General features: G+C 34.1%; 4 protein-coding genes across 11 annotated transcripts; all 4 read right to left on the bottom strand.

Moving 5' to 3' along the window:
* Positions 1-686: 686 nt before the first annotated feature.
* Positions 687-2,815, bottom strand: LOC105631860 (histidine-containing phosphotransfer protein 1). The gene is made up of 6 exons (XM_012214060.4): positions 2,296-2,815; positions 1,874-2,004; positions 1,662-1,730; positions 1,304-1,375; positions 1,111-1,183; positions 687-962 (listed from the first exon to the last, which is right to left on the bottom strand). Exons 1-6 carry the CDS (start codon positions 2,353-2,355, stop codon positions 903-905), a joined length of 465 nt encoding a protein of 154 aa, XP_012069450.1. The 5' UTR covers positions 2,356-2,815; the 3' UTR covers positions 687-902.
* A 1,640-nt stretch (positions 2,816-4,455) lies between these two features.
* Positions 4,456-8,042, bottom strand: LOC105631861 (2-oxoglutarate (2OG) and Fe(II)-dependent oxygenase superfamily protein). Its single transcript, XM_012214061.4, has 7 exons — positions 7,823-8,042; positions 7,619-7,676; positions 7,433-7,537; positions 6,438-6,495; positions 5,236-5,411; positions 5,011-5,080; positions 4,456-4,893 (listed from the first exon to the last, which is right to left on the bottom strand). The coding sequence occupies exons 1-7, from the start codon at positions 7,960-7,962 to the stop codon at positions 4,598-4,600; spliced, it is 903 nt and encodes a 300-aa protein (XP_012069451.1). The 5' UTR covers positions 7,963-8,042; the 3' UTR covers positions 4,456-4,597.
* A 222-nt stretch (positions 8,043-8,264) lies between these two features.
* LOC105631862 (Protein kinase superfamily protein) lies at positions 8,265-11,587 on the bottom strand. Of its 8 annotated transcripts, none has more exons than XM_020678531.3 (10): positions 11,345-11,586; positions 11,160-11,205; positions 10,945-11,051; positions 10,206-10,643; positions 9,841-10,092; positions 9,607-9,761; positions 9,439-9,518; positions 9,221-9,356; positions 8,986-9,135; positions 8,265-8,895 (listed from the first exon to the last, which is right to left on the bottom strand). In XM_020678531.3, exons 2-10 carry the CDS (start codon positions 11,192-11,194, stop codon positions 8,680-8,682), a joined length of 1,569 nt encoding a protein of 522 aa, XP_020534190.1. In that variant the 5' UTR covers positions 11,195-11,205; positions 11,345-11,586; the 3' UTR covers positions 8,265-8,679. The 8 variants fall into 8 exon arrangements, with proteins under 8 accessions (XP_020534190.1, XP_012069454.2, XP_020534192.1 ...); XM_012214064.4 differs by having other exon boundaries at positions 10,206-10,631; positions 11,345-11,585; XM_020678533.3 differs by having other exon boundaries at positions 10,993-11,051; positions 11,345-11,585.
* A 786-nt stretch (positions 11,588-12,373) lies between these two features.
* LOC105631863 (PH-response transcription factor) lies at positions 12,374-15,924 on the bottom strand. The gene is made up of 9 exons (XM_012214065.4): positions 15,377-15,924; positions 15,214-15,282; positions 14,825-14,881; positions 14,667-14,706; positions 14,182-14,277; positions 13,737-13,979; positions 13,042-13,084; positions 12,769-12,847; positions 12,374-12,681 (listed from the first exon to the last, which is right to left on the bottom strand). The coding sequence occupies exons 1-9, from the start codon at positions 15,653-15,655 to the stop codon at positions 12,583-12,585; spliced, it is 1,005 nt and encodes a 334-aa protein (XP_012069455.1). The 5' UTR covers positions 15,656-15,924; the 3' UTR covers positions 12,374-12,582.
* Positions 15,925-18,798: the final 2,874 nt, after the last annotated feature.

Here is an 18,798-nt window from a genome sequence, read left to right as displayed (position 1 = left end):
AATATTCTCCTCTCACTTTATGTATTTGACATGGATTTACATTATTGTTGGTTGAGCTGTCAAGAAAACTCTCTCTCTAGCTTTATTTTCCCAGCCACCAAACAGAAACAGGGATTCATTTGAAAAGACAAAAATATTTGGCCTTTTCCCTGGGAGAGATTATAAGAAGTAAACATAACGAGAGATATCACAAAATATATTTTTTTTCCACGATATATACAAATTTTCAGCAGCAGACAGAAAGACAGCCCGGACAGATTCTAATTGACCATAAAGAATCAAATCTTTCCCATTTGATTCATTTTTCCTTTGGACCCTACATTTATAGATGTATTGGCTGTCCAATGTATTTATTTAACAGACTTGATAGATTGTCTTACTCTGTTTCTTTTCTAATTTTGTAAGCATCGAAGAAGCTGAATAATTTGTTGTATCCGTATATAACTGCTATAGCTGCGGAATTCATCCTATTCAACAAAAGTTTTCAACTTTGATAGTTTTCAATATGCTTAGTAATAAAAACTAAGCAAGTGCACAGTTTGCACAGTTTGTTTGATGCCCTTAAAGGCTGGCTATAAATCTCTTCAAAACTACTGATGAAAACAGCAGAGAGAAAATTTCTCCAGTAAAAGTATATGAAATGGTTAGTATAAAATAATAATAATAAGAAGAAGAAGAAGAAAAGGTGAGAAAAAGGAAATGAATAGAATAGAAACAAGAACAGCAAAAGTCCTCTTGATCATTGAAGATCATAATGAGAAGTGGCAGTAGATGAGATGAGACTCAATATCTTCATAAAACTCATACAAAGCACAAACCCCATTCATTAAACACTGTGAGAGAAGAAAAAGAAAAAAAAAGTCTCTCTACAATAATCCTTCTTCCAGTTTTACGTGATAACCCTAAAAACTCAACTCTTCCATTGGAATTGACCCACCAGCTGCCACAATTTGTTGCTCCAGCTGCAATCAACAATTATATTTTTAAATTTTAAGAAACAAAAATAAAATATAGACTTGAAAAGTAGATTTCTTAAATAAATTTTGAATGCATAATATATATATATATATATATCTATATATATATATATATAAACAGATGTCTGCTTACCCTGATTAGAGCTTCAAGCTTGTTTTTCACAAGATAATACTCTTGCTTTACTTGCTGCAGACATTTCAGGCACCTGCAAATGCAATCCAGGCATCGAGTAACTTCTTAATTAATTTCTACAAAGAAAATTCATATTGGAAATATATAAAACGAAATAAAAAAAAAAAGTGAACAGGTAAAAAGAATTACTCACGCTTCAATGTTCTGCTCCTCACAGAAATTGCGAAAAGCAATGCAGGCATTTTTAACTCTCTGTGCACCTATGCTGTTTAACACAAAGAAATGAACGAATGGGAAAATGAACAATTTAACCTCTATATCTAAGTTTTTCTCTCAGATCTGGATATCCTAAAGTTGTTTGTTCTTTTTTTTCGCAGTTTCTTGATTTTCAAAAGTGGGTACATACTCGGTGCTTCAACGATCCAGCCCAATATGGTTTTAGGCGAAACAGTAGTAATACAAGAATAATGCAAGAAGCAATGGCTCCACAAGAAAGCTAAAAGAAAATGCAAGGTAAAATAATTTTAGGCTTAAAAAAGCCAAGATAGTACCTGGAGCTGCTACCCTTCAACTGGTGCACATGAGCATCAATCCTTTTGAAGTCTACACTTTGCTGATCTCTACAAAAGAAATTTAAAGGAAAATCCAAAGAAAACAAAGCAATACATTTAGCTAGCAAGAAGTAACCATAACCAAAGGAAGCCTCAAATGACTAACCACAATAAAGCAATTTCAGAAGAGAAAGTTTGGAGGGGATCCTTACATAGCCCTGGTGAGATCATTAAGAAGCCTTTCAGAATCTTCAAAGAAAAGAGACACAACTTCCACAACAAAATCTGCGTTGCTCTCATCTTGCAGTAGCTGAAGCTGTGTAAACTGACCATCCAGAAACCCCTTCATCCACCCAAAGAAGAAAAACAGAAACAAACAAAAATAAACATCAATTAAGAAAAAAAAAAAAAAAACTAAAACGCAAAAAGATGAAGAAAATGAAGAAACTAAAACACGAGAAAAAAAGGACCACCCAAAGAAGAAAAACAGAAACAAACAAAAATAAACATCAATTAAGAAAAAAAAAAAAAAAAAACTAAAACGCAAAAAGATGAAGAAAATGAAGAAACTAAAACACGAGAAAAAAAGGAAACAAGAACGAGGGGGGATTTACATTTCCTGTATTTTACTTACCTCCCTAAACAAGGATTTTGTATATTCAACCCACGTTCTCTGCATCTGACCAACCTCCATGCCTTAACCTCTGTTCTCAATACACACACGGCGAGAGAGTGCACTTTTTCAGAAAGCTGTGACTCAACAAAGCTTTGTGGCTTGAATTTGCAGATCTTAGGGAATTATTACACAATCAAAGCAGGAATAAATGCTCAGGGAAACCTTTGAAAATGATTTGATGAATTTAATGCTAAAAAGCCAAAAAATCCAAAAATTTGCTTGCTTTTTGGGTATGACCGGAGTACCCAGTAGAGCAGTAGTGGACTCTATCCACCTTTTTTTATCTTTTTCTCTGGATTTGTGCTTTGTTCTGTTTTCAATCGTTTTTTTCTTTTTTCCTTTAGCTTAAAGATTCACATTTCACAAAAAAAAACCCATCGTTGCTCCTCTCTCGACATCATTTAAGAGTATTTAAAGACCCATGAAAGGCCTCATATATATATTCCATCGTCCATAAACTATAAAGTTTGAAGTTTCAACCTTTACTTCTTGTAATATTCTTTTTTTATATTGATTTTGTTTTTCATTTCAATGTGCCCCTGATGAACCTATTGGTTGGTTTCAGATTGAAAGCTACACATGGGATTTGACGTAAAAGTGACTTCATACGATTTTAACTTTCTTTTTCTATTTTTTTTATTTATTATTATCATTTCTTTTACATTAAAAAGATTTGGAAAGATTATTACCTTCTTAGAAAATAATATTTTGATTCATCTCATCTGTAATACAGAGAATTCTTCTGAACCACACAAGAATATTAGATTACACTAACTTTAAATTGTACATTTATTTATTTGGTGGAGGCTTATTTTCATGATCATCTTAATTATTCTTTTTCTTCTTTTAGACCTTCAGTTTACTTACCAACAGTTGATTATTTATACCTTTTTCATTCTTTGAGTAATTAGATTGATTATTTATTACAACATTAAGTCATTGGATTGCTTTTTCCTTCAATTTGTTTTTTTTTTTTTTTTTCCTCTTAGGAAACTGTCATCAATGTGTTGTTTGAGCAGAAAATCTGTGACAGCTCCTGAAGGAGACGTGGATCTGCAAGAAGCTAATCTGTTGCCATCAAAATAATTATTTTAGAAAAATCTCATAAATCTGCCCCAAGAGTATAATTTTCTTATAAATTAATCTACTTTTTGCCTATTTTCCAAGAAAACTATGCATTTTCAAGTTTACATTTTCATTGTCAAAACTTTTCTTGATTTCTTGCATTAAGATCTAGAAAATTCTGTGTTTTTAAACTTAAATAATGTCAATACTTAATATTTTTTTCAATTAATATTATGATTAAAAGAGAGAATCTTGAATCCTACAGGCAACTACAGCTGTTTAAACTGTTTGATTAAGATTTGTTTAATTTTATTAAGTGGGTAGAATCTTTGATGAAGTAAGAAGAAGAAGGGACAGCTGGGCAAAGAGTAAAAATGCTATCTTTTATGACACCACCACCATGAACATGAACGTGAACAGAATCCTTATCGTTCTATTATTTAACAAATTTTTTAAGTCAAATTAGGTGCAGTTTTGGGTTATTATTCTCTCTTTTCATTATTCGTATATATCATCAAAGATTACATTTGGTCGTGGGAAAGATATTCTTTATATATTGTAATTGAAATGACGTTTCTATTCCATTCCTTCAAATTATTTTGTTTTAGCAGCACCATAAACGTACATTTGTCGAATTTCTAATATTTCTTTAATCTTTATCTTCAATTGAAGATTCTTTGAAGATGGGTTGCCAATTTCATTTGGTTTTGTTGCTTTAGCTTATGTGGGCTGGGGGGCACGAAGACCATCTCACAATCTGAGCTGGGAATCTAAATGCGTGGCTCTTCAAATTGCGTACTCCATGGCCAACGGTTACATTTATCTAATTTTACTTTTCCGCAAAAGAACAGAAAATTCTTCAAAACGTGGTAGTCGTCAAATCAATAGTAATTAGCAAGAGTTCAAGCCGCTATTGACTTGGGATTTGTACATGGAACAAGCCACTTGTACCTCTAGAACCATCATCATCCATATCTCTCTCACTGCTTTGGACTCTTTCATTAGTAGAATTTTTTTTTTTCATGGAAAAAAAAAATTATAACTGGACTAAAATACAAAGCACAAATCTGTAATGTTTGAAAGATTGTTATTTGATAAACAAAACAAAAATAAACACAATTCACCAAAAGGATTAATAACTTCAATGCAGTGTAAACCTATAAAATTTCTCCCAGCGAAAGCATATAACAATATGCTAACATACCTTGCAACTCCTCCGACAATATCCAGGGAGCTCTGCAGATCCTACCATGTACTCCGGGTTTTTTGTGCATTCCCCGAGAGCAGCCCACCTCTCACAACTCTCATTAAGATCTGTGCAGTTCCCATCAGCCTCCAAGTTCTTGCTAAATGAGTCCACATGAATCCACTTTGTGGCAGACCATTTCTCGCCTTCAATCACTGGGCATCCAGCATGAAGACTGCTTTGGTCTGGAACAGCATTTGGGAGGAGACTAAAAAAGAGTAGGGCATCACCTCTTCGTGGTTTCACTAAGTTTTTCCAACATTAAGGGTAGGAAAACATCAAAAACACGTGAACTCTAGGCGGCAAATGCAGCTGAAGAAATGTAATTTATAAATGCTCTTGTTGACTTTTGAGTGGCTCACCTGCAATTCCTTTCTTTGCACATTCGGACAGATCTTCATCACCTTCATTAGCTTTACGCCGTGGAGCATCCTGTTGCAGATTATTATGTTATTTGAAATCATGTCCCCTCTAGTTTTGCTACCCACTATGAAATACTGACAATTCTAGGAAAAGTTTATGCTGCAACACCACATGGAATGATGCAATTGTGTATTGATAGTAAAGAAGAAGGAACTTGCAAAAACCTCTGCAGAGGGGAACACAGTTTCTCCGCCTTTTTCCACATTGGAAAGATACATGAGCACAGTTGCCAATCGGTGTCCACCACGGGCAATGTTGACCCTGTCAACAAAGTAATCATAGTGGGGATCGTATTTCTGCCCATACTCATATCTCAAGACTTGAATGTCTTCCCCATTTTCTGCAAAGGAAATTGAAAATTAGATCATACATAAATATTTTATGATATGCAGAAAAGATTTCATACATGAGCAGTGGTCAGTTATTTAATAATTTTGGTACAGACATGTGAAAAAAGTCTCCAGAGGATAATATGATGGAAAGAAAATGAAAACTTCAGAGATAGATTGAGGATCATTAACGGTCATTAAGGCAGAACAAGTTACCGGATAAACAGATCACTGTCAAATATAGAATTTTAACATTTAATTGTTTCCCATTTATATTTTCCCAAGACAACTATTTTGGAAAGTTAAAATTGCCCGGTCATGTTTAAAGCAAAGCTTTCTTTGGGAGTTCAATTTTGATGAATCAATGATTCTCATCCCAAAATCAAATTGGTTCACGTAATACTGCTTTATGGCACCATTTAATCATGCAATCACAATTATCTTAATAACCCAAATAATCACTATTCCAATAGGTTAAGAATCATCAGCAAAATATGTCAACACAAAATTTCAGAGATTTTAAGCACACAAGTAGTTTCCAAGTGACAAAATGGCGAGAGTGGTGGACTAGTTTAGCTCTGTCAGCCTTGTTTTCAGGAAGCTAGGCAGGAAGTACGCCCGTATATCATCAATCATAGCTATACTTGAACCTCAATCAATAAAAAATCTGTACTCCCACGATGAACTAGATGTGCCTGTTTTGGGGGTTCGTGGGGAGAAGGTGTGGATGTATTCATGGGGGCACCGGTAACTAAAAGCAAAGTGCTATATTTGAATTTTATGTTGGTACTAATAGCAGTTGGTTTATATTGTGATAACTGTGGTCTTGTGTATGCCAGGAGTGGCTTTGGCATTGTGGTGCCAAGCCAAACCCTCGGAATGCCTGGTCTGCATTTGCATGCTCATTTTTTAAATTTTTATAGCAAGTTCCTAAACAAGCAGAAATTATGGTGACATGTGTATAACCAAAATGAACTTGGTATCAAAACTAACAGATCAATGTGATTATTAAAATTTTGGTTTTGATTATAATGCACCTTTTGGAAGAAATGTCCATGTTGCAATTTTGTCTTCTATACCTGCAACAATGGGATCCTACAAAATGGATTAAAAAAAAAAGATTAATAAATTGCTTTATACAGAAATATACAATGGACACAGAAAAAAGTTATGAAAGCATTTTTCTTATTGCTCATGTGATGATAAGCCTGAATAGCTGAATCTCTTTCAAAAATCATTCTAGATGATCCATCAGAATGTCAAACCAGGAGGAAGCATAACGCGCGTAGCTCCAATTGGTTTATTAAGATGAATTAAGGACAGAGAAGCAAGAAATGAATTTTATCCATTCACTCTTGATGATTGAACAAGGCATATTCCTGGACCCTTTAACTACATAAATAACTGAATCACCAATGAAACTAGAAATCAGTGAAAATGTGGTTGAGATAAAGAAAGTACTATAACATTTTATCAAGACCATGTCCTTTCTATTCGGAAAAATTCAAGAATAGATCATTCTTAGAAGCCACTATCATCTAAAACTAGAAACATTCCCAAAAGTTCTTAGTTTACATAATGGGACCATTCCAACTCCCAAGTAAACACATTTTAACAGAAAGATGACAACACATGAATCTGGTAACCATTATGCTCATGTACATATGTTCCCATACCTAAATTCCAAAGGATAACCAGTTAACCGGAACAAAATAGAACACTGATTTGCCTAAGATAATAACATAGGCATTATACACCAATAATTTTTATCTCCTTAAATTCATCACAGGACAAGCGAATATGGGAACCATCTTAAAAGAGAAAGGAAAACCTAAACTACTTCGCTTTAGAAGCAATATCAAGTGAAACTTGAAATGCCAACCAGTAGGAAAGCAGGCTAAGAATCAGCCTTTAGCTGATACTTCTCATTTAACCCATCAAAGGTAATAAGATTCAAAAACACAGAAATACTAAACTCAATCTACGCAACATAATGCCTTACATAGCAAGAAGTGAAAAAAAAAATTTCAACCTTTCCTTTAGGGATAAACATTCCAGAGCTGGTTCGAACTTCGGCGACCTTACTCTTTCCACTAACATTATCAGCTACTGCTGACCTCTTCAGCTCCGACTTTGCCTAAATTATCAAATACACTAAATTCATTGTATCGAAACAAGAAAGGAATCTAATTGATAAAAATTGTAAATGGGCACTCACCAGCGAGATCAAGTGATCGCATTCCAAGTCCGTAAGAAAACCATGGTAAACAAATGCCCTGCGAATCATCAAAATTCAATTCTTCTTTCTTTCCCACAATTTTCTCAGCAAGACAGCAACCAAATAGAGAAGAAATTATTGAATTAAAAAAAAAAAAAAAAAAAAAAAAAAAAAAAAAAAAGAGAGAGAGAGAGAAGGACGGACCTTGGCTTCCATGATACTTGTTTGACTTTGGCGGGGTCAATTATGGAACTAGAAGTACCTGGGTACGAGCCAGATTTATGGAGGATCAAAGAGATCGATAGCAAGAAGAGGAATTGGAGAGGATTGATTATAGAAGGCATGGAAGCAAGCTAAAGATGACTTCTTCTTTCTCAAAGAAAAATCTAAATGCGATGCGACTTGTCTTGTAAGTTCTAACAGTTGTTTTCACAGGAGATACGTATCCAGCCAAGCAACTACTGAACGGCGTCGTTTATGTAATATAAATACTCCACAATAGTTAATTAATAATAATAATTAATTGTCTAAAATACTAACAGTATATTTAAATTGATGAATTTAACAATTCGAAGTAACAATTTTTTTTTAAGTTCAATATCTTTTGTAAGTGCGGAGAAGAATCTATAAATTTTGCTCACAAGTGTATGCAAACAGTTAAATTATTTTACAACAATTAGCAAAGCTCAATCCTTTAAAACAGGAATTGTCGAAACACCAGGCTAACCCCTTTGTGGCTGCAGATATGTAAGCAACAATAGGTAGAATTTCTTAGCTGGTTTTCTTCACACAAAATGAAATTGGAAATCTGTTACAAAATTATACATTTATCCTATATAGTAATAAGCAGAAGTCCTCCTTCACGTACACTCACACTGCCCAATTGCAGATATTGGTCTGCAGTGCATTGCTGTTTCTGCTCTGCCTCTTCAAAACTGTGTTTAGTCCTGTGGTTTTGGCTCCATGTTTGGCTTGTGGGAGCAAGAACAGGAACTCAGAATCTACAGGTTCAGTCAATATAGAAGTATAAACAACCTAGTGAAAATTAACATGGTTTAACTTTATGTTTGGCCCTGCAGATCTTCTGAAAGTTCATCGTCATCACCAAGAACAAACTCCATCTGTCTATTTATATCGCTTAAGCTTAGGTGGTACTTTGTTGAGTTGTATTCATCTGCATCAAATAGCTCCTCAGAGTATGTCCTTTGGTGTATAGTCTGTTGAAGCTCTTTTAACTCTTCCAAAATTTTCTTATTTCCTTGTAGAATCTCTAGAACCTGCTTCAAATGCAAACCAAAGCAATGTAAGATTAGTATGGACGTTGTTGTTAACATTTTTCAGATAAAAGATAAAAACAAAAAACATGCCTGGTTCATGTGAGGTCGTAGTACTGCAGATTGATGTATACAGAAAGAAGCTGTAAAGACCATACGTTCCATTTGATCTACGTCGTAGGCACCTGCAAGAGCTGGGTCTACAAGCTCTTTGATTTTGTTTTTCATGATCATAGGTTTTGCCTGCAACCAAGTGTTTGAAACAATATAATTACGTTCTTAACAGTAACATTAGATATAGATAATTGAATAAAGAGGCAGTACATACCCACATCACTATACTTTGCTGAGAACTATCTATTGCTTGCCTTCCAGTAATGAGCTCTAACAGTAGTACCCCATAAGCAAAAACATCTGTTTTTTCATCCACTATTCCATGCATGAAGAACTCGGGAGGAAGGTAGCTGAATGATGATAACAAATGAGATCAGTTGTAAGGAAATACGTAATCTAGTTAGTAACTAAGTTAAGTTTGTAATTACAAACCCAAATGTGCCTTCAATTTTTTCTACAGTGTGATGAGTCCATTGCTCAGGTAACCACTTAGCAAGCCCAAAATCAGAAACCTACACAAATAGAAAGTTCCAGGCTTAGCCATAATAAACAAAGATTCCAGTACTGCAGTCAACTAAAGCTTCAGGTCTGAAAACTTACCTGAGGCTCAAAATCCTCTGTAAGCAATATATTAGCAGCCTTGATATCCTTGTGGATAATTCTCCTTTGGCAGCCTTCATGCAGATACTGAAGGCCTTTGGCAGTTCCTAAAGCAATTTTAAATCGAAGTCCCCAATCCAGTCTTTCCTTTGGGCCTATAAACACAGGTTACGAAATGAATGACTATATCAATTAAGCAGGAAACATGTAAGGTTATAAAAGTAATGATCAAACCGTAAAGAATTGATGCTAGGCTTCCATTGGGAGACAGTTGAAGCACAAGATGCATCCCCCCTTCAACCCCATAGCCAATCATTTTAGCAATATGGGGATGGTCAACATGAACCATTATACCAATCTCGGATAAGAAATCAACAGTCATCTCTTCTGGAGAACCTCTAGTTAGCCTTTTTATTGCGACAAGCTGCCCATCTCCTAATTGGCCCTTGTAAACTTCAGCATAGCCTCCTTCTCCGATTAAATTCTCTGCACAAAATCACAATATCATACAAGACAATATAACCATTATGAGAAGATAAAAATATTAAAAGTCTATTTGAGTTGGATATATTCTTGACCCAATTTTGAGCGGTACAAACCTTTGCTGAATTTATTGGTTGCAGAATGGAGATCTGAGAGGGAAAAGTTCTTCCATGAAGACTTGAAACAGACGAGTTCAGTATCCAGGGGAGAAGTAGTAGTACTTATAACTGGAATTAATTCTTCTCTAATTCTTTTGGTTTTACTTCTGGTGAGCCGTGGGCCTCTTTTCGGAGCAGGGAAGGTTTGAATGCGTCTTGCAGCTCCTTTCTTAAATCCACGAAAGAAGTCACGCCAGTGCGCAGCATTTATATGATTAGCCTGAGCTTCAGATTCTGAGCTAGTTGAAGTGCTTTCCTTATTGGAATGTGTTTCAGATTCTAAGCTACTTGAGCAATCTTCAAGAACTCCTCTTGGAGAGGATTCTTGGACACCATCTTGATTGCGCTCCTCCTCCTCCACCCCCTCATTCAAAGATCTCATATCTAATACGAAGTCTAGCATCAGCATTCAGCACAAGTACGTATTAAAATAAGAAACTTTATTTAGTTTGAAATTAATGTTTGAATTGGCTGAATATGTTGGTTACTAGAGGTCACTAAAGCGGTTTTTAAAGTGATTTGGAACCTTTTATAATCATAAAAGTATAAAACAAGGAAAAATAATAATTTGAAACTGCTTTTCACATTGGTATCTAAATGGGTCTTTTCCCGAAAAACAGTTTTCAACCTTAATGTAAAACAGAATATCAATATTTGAAAAGGAAAAGAAATATGCAATGTACTATTATATATATACCGTGACATGAGAAAGAGTTAGACAACCCAAATCGCTTTATAGGTCTACCTGCAACAAGATCAGCAGCCTTTGCTTCATCTTCTCCAGCAGATTCCTGGGAACCATTGCTGCCAATATGAAACTTCGTATCAATCATATTGAAAACGATGAATAAGCCAAAACAACCGTAACAGCGGGAACCAAATAAAAATAAAAGAAAGGATAAATTTGCATACAAGACGATTTTCAAAAAGGATTGCAACGGAACCATTAAAAGATCATCTGTTACAAAGCAAAAGAAGAAAGACAAAAATTAAAACACATTGCAGACAATAAAAAGAAATGCAAAATCATAAAAATTTAACCGTTAATTTGAAACCCAGAAGCAGAAAAACTCTAAAAAGGAGAGAAATAAAATTACCAGGAAGAAGATGAAGGTTCTCGGACAGCGCCCATGGCAACTAAAGAGAGGCAGGTGAAGGAAAATGTCTGTGGGAGGTACAAGGAGAAAGAGAGACAAGAAACAAATGTAAACAGCGGTTTGCAAAATTTCTCATTTTTTCTTCTCTAATATTTGTTTGTTTTCTTGCACAATAAACCTGTTTTTGATGCATAAAAATCGGCTTTATCTATCATTGTTTCTTGTAATTAAGCTCTCCTCTTTTTTTGGGAAAAATACTAAATACCAGTAATACTATAATGAGAACGATAACTCATCATCCCAAATGGATTATGAAAAAAAAAAAAAAATCCAAAAAATTAGTTCATTGAAGGCTTGTAGGCAAGCACGTAGAATAGAGTCTTATTGGGTTTTTGACACGTCATTAACGAATTCTCATTCTCAACCCCGGGAAAGTATAACTGAAAAAGGAAACAACAACGGTTTGTAAGGAGAAACCATTATTTCTTTGAGAAGATTTGAAAATATTCATCAATTAAAGATAGTTCATTAACTGTTGGTTCCATTAAGGAAATCCACTTAGGCTAGTTAACAACTTGCTTAAGCTGGAATAAGGCACATCAGAAGTTATTACATTATTGAAAAATAATAATTAATTAATAATTATAAAGTTCGCTTAGGAATGTAAAAATCCTATCTTAAGAAAGAAACGAGCATGTGACGCCAATCAATCAAACTTCGAAAAAATCTCTCTTTTTAATGCATCAAAAAGTACGTTACGTCTTCAACTATATAGCAGTAATTTAATGTCTCCAAATTTGAACTTCTTCTCTAGATAATATTTCTGGACGACATACTGACTAAAAGGTCTCTCTTTCGCAAATGAAACGACTTTGTCCTTTAGCGGACAGGATATATAACAAAAAAACGCTGCTGTCGTGCCGGGGTAGTAAGATACTGTCGTTGAAGCAATGGCTAATGGAATGAATCTATTGTCGTTAAAGCAATTAGATTGACCCGAACAAGATAAACATTCGAAAAATGCAAAAATTAGGGGAAAACTTCGCTGATATACTCCAAGATATTCAACAAGCGTCCCATAAGTCACAAGTTCTTTTCAGTGACCATTATTAAATGCTAACAAATAATTTAAGTATAAATGGAAGTATGCCATGGAAATTGCAATTACAGTATAAATTAATTTACAACAAAAGGAGAATGCAAAATGGACTACAAAGTGAATAGTACAGTTCCCATAATCAGCTTGAATGAACATTTCGAGTGATCAACCCCTCAAATATCACATAAAGGTCCTTATTTTCTGGGCCAAAAATCTCATCAGCCTTCCTTAGAGTCTCCTGCACATTACAGAAAATCAGGGGGATGAAATTGGATTCTTAATTCAGGTGGTTAACAACAAGAAATGAAGTGAGACAGAAATATACTTCTTTTGTTTTCTTGTGGGAATTCAATTCCTTAACATTAGCCAGAAATGCACCAAACTGCTCGTAAGACAAACGGCTCCTAATTAAACAAAAGGAAGGAACTAGATTAGAACCCATATTGGTCATGGGTAAGCTTGAAGAGAAATATACAGTACGCATATATATTAGCTTCAGTTCGATAGTGCATTGACATTGATATAATACAGTGCTGAAGATCATTTAACGGCGAAATGTATTCCATAATTCAGAGCTCTCAAAGATTGCAAATTTTACCTGACTTGGCGGAAGAATTCTTTCCCATCCACACGAGTTCGCCCTGTAACATACAAAAACGAGTTACCATATGAAATTACAAATACACTAACCACCTCAAACACAGTTGTGAAGAGCGATGCCTTACCATAGAAGTTCTTAGGGAAAAAATAAGAAAAAGAAAAAGAAAAAACACAAGATGAGCTCAGTTTATTTGTTTATTCAGCATTATACCGAAAAGATCATTGCCAAAAGACTGAAAGGCTTTCCCTGTCAATCATCCACTTAATTCCAGCATGAGCAAGGAAACTAAGAGATGTTTGTAGACAATCATCATTTCTCGAACAACAATTTCATTGCGATGCATAAATTATTTATGAACATTATTTTGCTAGACCCCACAGTCATACTTGAATTGATGTGCTGTGCAGTGTCAGAACTTTTTCCTGAATTCAAAGGACAATTATATGTAGTTTTGGTTGAAGATTGATATGTTCACGAGTGCTTTCTTTTATTTCAAAGGAAAATTGACAAGAACCAAATCATCAAGGTCAAAGAGTTTTGCAAGGAAAATTCATTTAGACAATTTGACATGGCATCTAAGCCTTATGATGTCCAGAAACTAAAGCAATTAAATAGGTAGGTTCAAGTAAAACTTTTGGCTTGTTTAGGCTCAGTACTTGAAGTTGTTTCTATAATAAAGTTTTAGAGCTAACCTGTATGTGACCCTGCGTCAGAGCTTGCCATTGAACCATGAGAGGAAAATATTGGCCTATCATCAGGCATACCCCTTGAGGTAGAAAATGACATTGCATGTCGTCTTGGAGAAACTGGTTTAGACGTTCTTGTGGGAGAGACAGAAGCTGATAAACTGGGAGGGGAACCTGGAGGAGTAAGCTGAGGAGTACTTGTTTGGGATGCTAGCAGAACATTGTGTGATATTGTTGAAGGTCTTGACACTGCCATACCAGCAACATATAGTAAGAATTCAGATTTTTCATAAAAATAAACAAGAAAACGAAAAGGAGGAATCTATAAAACCAGTAGCACATGTATTCATTTACTAAAAGAAGTTAAAAGCATCAGCAATTTTAGTAAATTGCATAATGGAAAATTTTCATTTTAAGCAAGTTGTTAAAAACCAAAATAATTGTGGTATACCATCTGTTTCACGATTCTCTGCAGGTGAGTTTCCCATTTCTGAGAAATGGCTCCGCATTGAAGATGTCCTTGAAGGAGGCAAGCTGACATCATCTTCTGAAAAAATAAGGAAAAACTTCTCCGAGTCAGTAATTGAATCCTGAAATTTGAATAAATATGACTACAGAATCATTGAACATTCAAAAGCATATCAAGAAATTCATGAATATAAACTTATAGAGTTTCCATTTAAGGTTAACGCTTCAAACCAACATAAAACTACCAACTTTAAAGCAATTAAAGCTGTCAATCAGGCAAACACCCATTTATATAAAATACAGCTTTTGAATGATAGGCAAAACCATAAAATATAATTCCTCGCATAATCAAACATCACAGAGGCCTATTGAAAAAGGTTGTTAGTTTCATCAATTATTAAACTGTAAAAAAGAATCCATATAACCAGCTTAAAGATCGCACAATCAATAAGGAAGATAAACCCATACCATTAGGTGTTGGCTTGGCAATGATATGCCGATCTCCTGGCTGTCACAAAACCGGAGTAATTAATTTCAAAACCTTCATATGTTATCCTAAATAATTCTTTGCAGCACTGTCAAAAGCAAGAAAAACGCTATCGAGGTCAAGAAGGAAAATCACTTACAGAACTTTCTTCATCCTCCTGAAGTGATTGCATGAGTGTCTTCCTAAACACCTCTAGCTGCAAACATATTAACTGAAACTATCAACTCAAAGAAAATAATGGTTAAAAAGACCCTTCCTTTTTTTATTTTTTTATTTTCCCGTAATTGTTCAATAAAACTAAATTCGCCTACTTCACATGGCTTGTATGAAATCCATTCAAAATTTCAATGTCTTAAATTTGCAATTTTTCGACCAGCCTCATCTGCCAATGACATTTGCCAAAACATGACAATCAATTTGAACAGGAAATGCCAAAAGACCAAAGTCCAAGCAATGAAAACCAGCTCACGAAAATTTCTCCATCGGCATCTAATTAAAACGAAAAGAACATTCACAGTAATCAAGTACCTTGGCAACATCTCTCTGGAGCTTCTTTACCGTGTTGAATAGTGAAGCATTCTCTTTCAACAAGTTCTCCTGCAACGCAGAAATCACGGTTCATTAAATTAAAGCTCAAAAAACAACAAAATGCTCAAAGACCAAATCGAAAGTCAAAAAAGGCAGGTCAGACCTTCTCGAGGTCAGCCCGGGAAAGTTTATCAACGGTATCGGAGAGAGAAGCGTCAAGAGACTCAATCTGAGATTGAAGGTCGGCGATGAGGTTATCTTTGTCAGCGAGTTCAGCGTGTAGAGCGGAGTTCTCAGATTCAAGAGAGGAAACACGCGTAGAGAGAGCGATGGATGTAATTTTACGAGCTACATCAAGCTGCTCAAATGGATCGGACGGTAACACTTGTAATACTTCCTCGGGAAGATAGAAGGTGGAACTACCAGAATCTTTCGCCAACATCTCTGTTTTATGATCCTCTCCTGTCAGTCTATGTTCGCTTTTTAATTTTAATTTTTAGTAGTATTTTATTTTAACTACCATTACTGTAGAGTTAGACGGCAGTGGTAGGAGACGAGACGATTGAGTGGTGGCTGGAAAAATATAATGGATTTGCAAAGTTAAAATTTACGAATAAATAACAAAACATGTGTGGTTTCTACCAACGGTTGTGGATGGGAATGGATAAGAGGCAGACGTAAGTAGTGGTCTGCCTTGAATTTTCACTCCCACTTTCCCTTATATTTTTTCTTCTACGCTTACTTACTTTCTTCTTCTTCTTCGTTTTTGACTCATTTAAAAAGACAATGCAAAATTTAAACAAAGATTACCCAAATACTTTGATCTAACGGTTGAACCTCATTTGGTCACAGGATAGCTTCATCCGACCATTAAGAAGCGAGAAGTGGAAAATTACTTTTAGAAGGAAAAAAAAAAAAAAAAAAAACCAAGATTCGCGGGATTTGATGCTACAATAGAAATAGAATATGAGCTTGGCCCATAATAGTGGACAGTTGTTTATTGAGGAGCCCAAAGTTTTAGGCCCAAGAAACAAAAACGGGGTAGCTAATTGCCTTATTAATTATGGGGTTGGGCTTTTTATTAACCAACAAAGGAAACTTCTCCCTCCCTCGCCATGCGGTTGACAGGAAAACTTTTCCTGGTCTCCTGCAAATCATATATATGTAATTTCGGAAAAAAAAAAAAATATATATATATATATATATATATATATATATATATATATATATATGTAAGAGGTCAAAAATACCTTCAAACCTTTTTCCTTCGTTCAAACAAGTTCCCAACTTGAGAAGGCTTCAAGCACACACACAACACAACACAACACATCCATGTAATAAACATGACAATGATACAAAGCCAACTAACTTCAAAAATGACAAAAGGGAAATGATAACAATACCTTACGAGTACCTATATTGCTCAATCCAAGCCAATTGGTGGACATTATATTCTTAGAAGTCAAACATCTATTGCCTGTAAGATAGGTGTTTGCATTCCCCACAGGTGACTATATCATTCCTTTAGGCATAAACAAATATAGGATTCCTGGATTCTAAAGTTATTCCATGTTTTTTTAATTTTTATATTTATTTTCTTTCTATAAGGATGTTTCCACCACCCCTTCCTAAAATACTATTTTATGAAAGGAAAATGTACTATTTTTTGTGTGAAAGGCAGGGTCAGGAGACAGGAGAATATCTCTATTTCCTTGCAATTTTCTTAAAAAATTGTTTGTTTGACCCCAAATTCAGAAAAATAAAAATTAATTTAAAAAAAAAAAAAAAGCTTCTTTGATTTGTGCTTCCTTTTTCTTTCTTTATTTTATTTGTTTTTTCATCTTTTTCTAGTGGGAAATTATTGAGCCATTAGGTGGGACCAGATAATCAAGGTCCACTCATACTATTTTAATACAGAAATAATAGTTGCAAATTATTATTAAGACAGTTAACAATTTGCTATTAAAAAAAATTAACAATTTGGTATTTGAGTTTTGATTAAAATTAGTATTATATTCATAAAAACATAGTATTATACATCCTGTAGGGGAGATAGGATGACGGGAATTCATTCTCTTTTTATTAAAATTTCGAATTCAAGCTTTATATATAAAGTTCCTTTAAACATTGGTGTCGGTGGACTTAAAATAGCATAGATGTCATTAGGGGTGGCCACGGTTCCGGAACCGAATTGAAAATTAACGGTTTCGGTTATGGTTTGGAACCGAATGGTTCTGGTCCCTTAATGGTTCCAAAATCGACGGTTCCGGCCAGTTTCAGATGGAACTAGAACCGTCGGTTCTGACTGGAGCTGAAAGCGCTGGTTCACAGTTCCAAAACTTGTGAAATCGGAATCGAACCTGTTTGGACTGGTTTCGAATTTGATTCAAACCGATTCCGGTTTTAATTCCTACCGATTCGGAATCGATGGTTATAGTTCCAAAAATCGGATTTTGGGCAACCCTAGTGTAATATAATTTTAATTACAATGCAAAATTATTGTTCATTTCTCCTGCAAAGTAATTTAAGCACCTTTAAACCAAAAGCCAACCTTACCCTTTTGTCAATTTTTTTTTTTTTTACATAAAAAAAAATTATTACATTGAACTCGATGTCAACATTATCCATCAAACATAATTTCATTATGTGTTAAATTGATACAATCTAAAAATAAATAAATAAATATTTTAATGATAAAATTTTAGGTGGGATGGAAGTCATGATATCATGGCAAGCACTCAATTAATGAACAGCAACATATCTAGACTGAAGATTTCATTTAACTAGGTTTGATTATTTAAAGGACTTATAATATTGTTGGCCTCAATTTGAGTAACATGATGTATATATATACATTAATTAAAATCCTTGAATGAATCAAACCTATAATATTATCATATCATATGCCAAAAATTAAAATAAAATATTAAGCATAAAATGTCTTTTTCAACAATTCTTTAAAAGGGCAGTGGTATTGAGTAACCTTCAATTATTTATTGCTTTGAAAAGTAAAGATTACATTTCAAGTTGTTTTAATATAATAATTTTCTTTAATTATTATTTATTCTTTATTAAAAAAATGAAATAAAATATATATGTTAATAGCTTAGACTAACACAACAATGACATGTGTAGAATGAAATAAAATTATTGCTTTGTTAAAGATGAATGTATATTATTAAATTAATCCTTAATCTGAGTCAGATCAAATCTTAAAACCTTTATTTTAGGCAAATGCATATCAGCCGGCTTCCTTTTTGCGACAGAATTAATTTGTAATCAAGGTTTTGCTTTTTGTTTTTTAATTTTAAAATTTTTTTAAAAAAGATTTTCTTTTCTAACTAAAACAAGCAAAAGCCAAACTAAGAATTAAATGAAAAGCTAAAATTAAGATTATCACTAAGGTCAAAAATAGAAAATAAATTATGGAGTGAAACAATTTTTTTTGTTTACATATCAATTATCTAACCCAATTATCATATGTGATTAAGCTAATTATTTGTGTTAAGTTCACATTTATGGAAAAAGCTAATTTGATTAGCGAATTTTACCAGTGGTTACATATTTATAAATCAAATTTTGGAT

Source organism: Jatropha curcas, chromosome 7, assembly GCF_041381405.1.
Source record: "Jatropha curcas cultivar XTBG-Jc1 chromosome 7, XTBG_Jcur_1.0, whole genome shotgun sequence".
Classification (NCBI taxonomy): domain Eukaryota; kingdom Viridiplantae; phylum Streptophyta; class Magnoliopsida; order Malpighiales; family Euphorbiaceae; genus Jatropha; species Jatropha curcas.
Note: the sequence above shows the minus strand (reverse complement) of the source record. Positions and strands in the feature narration are given on the sequence as shown.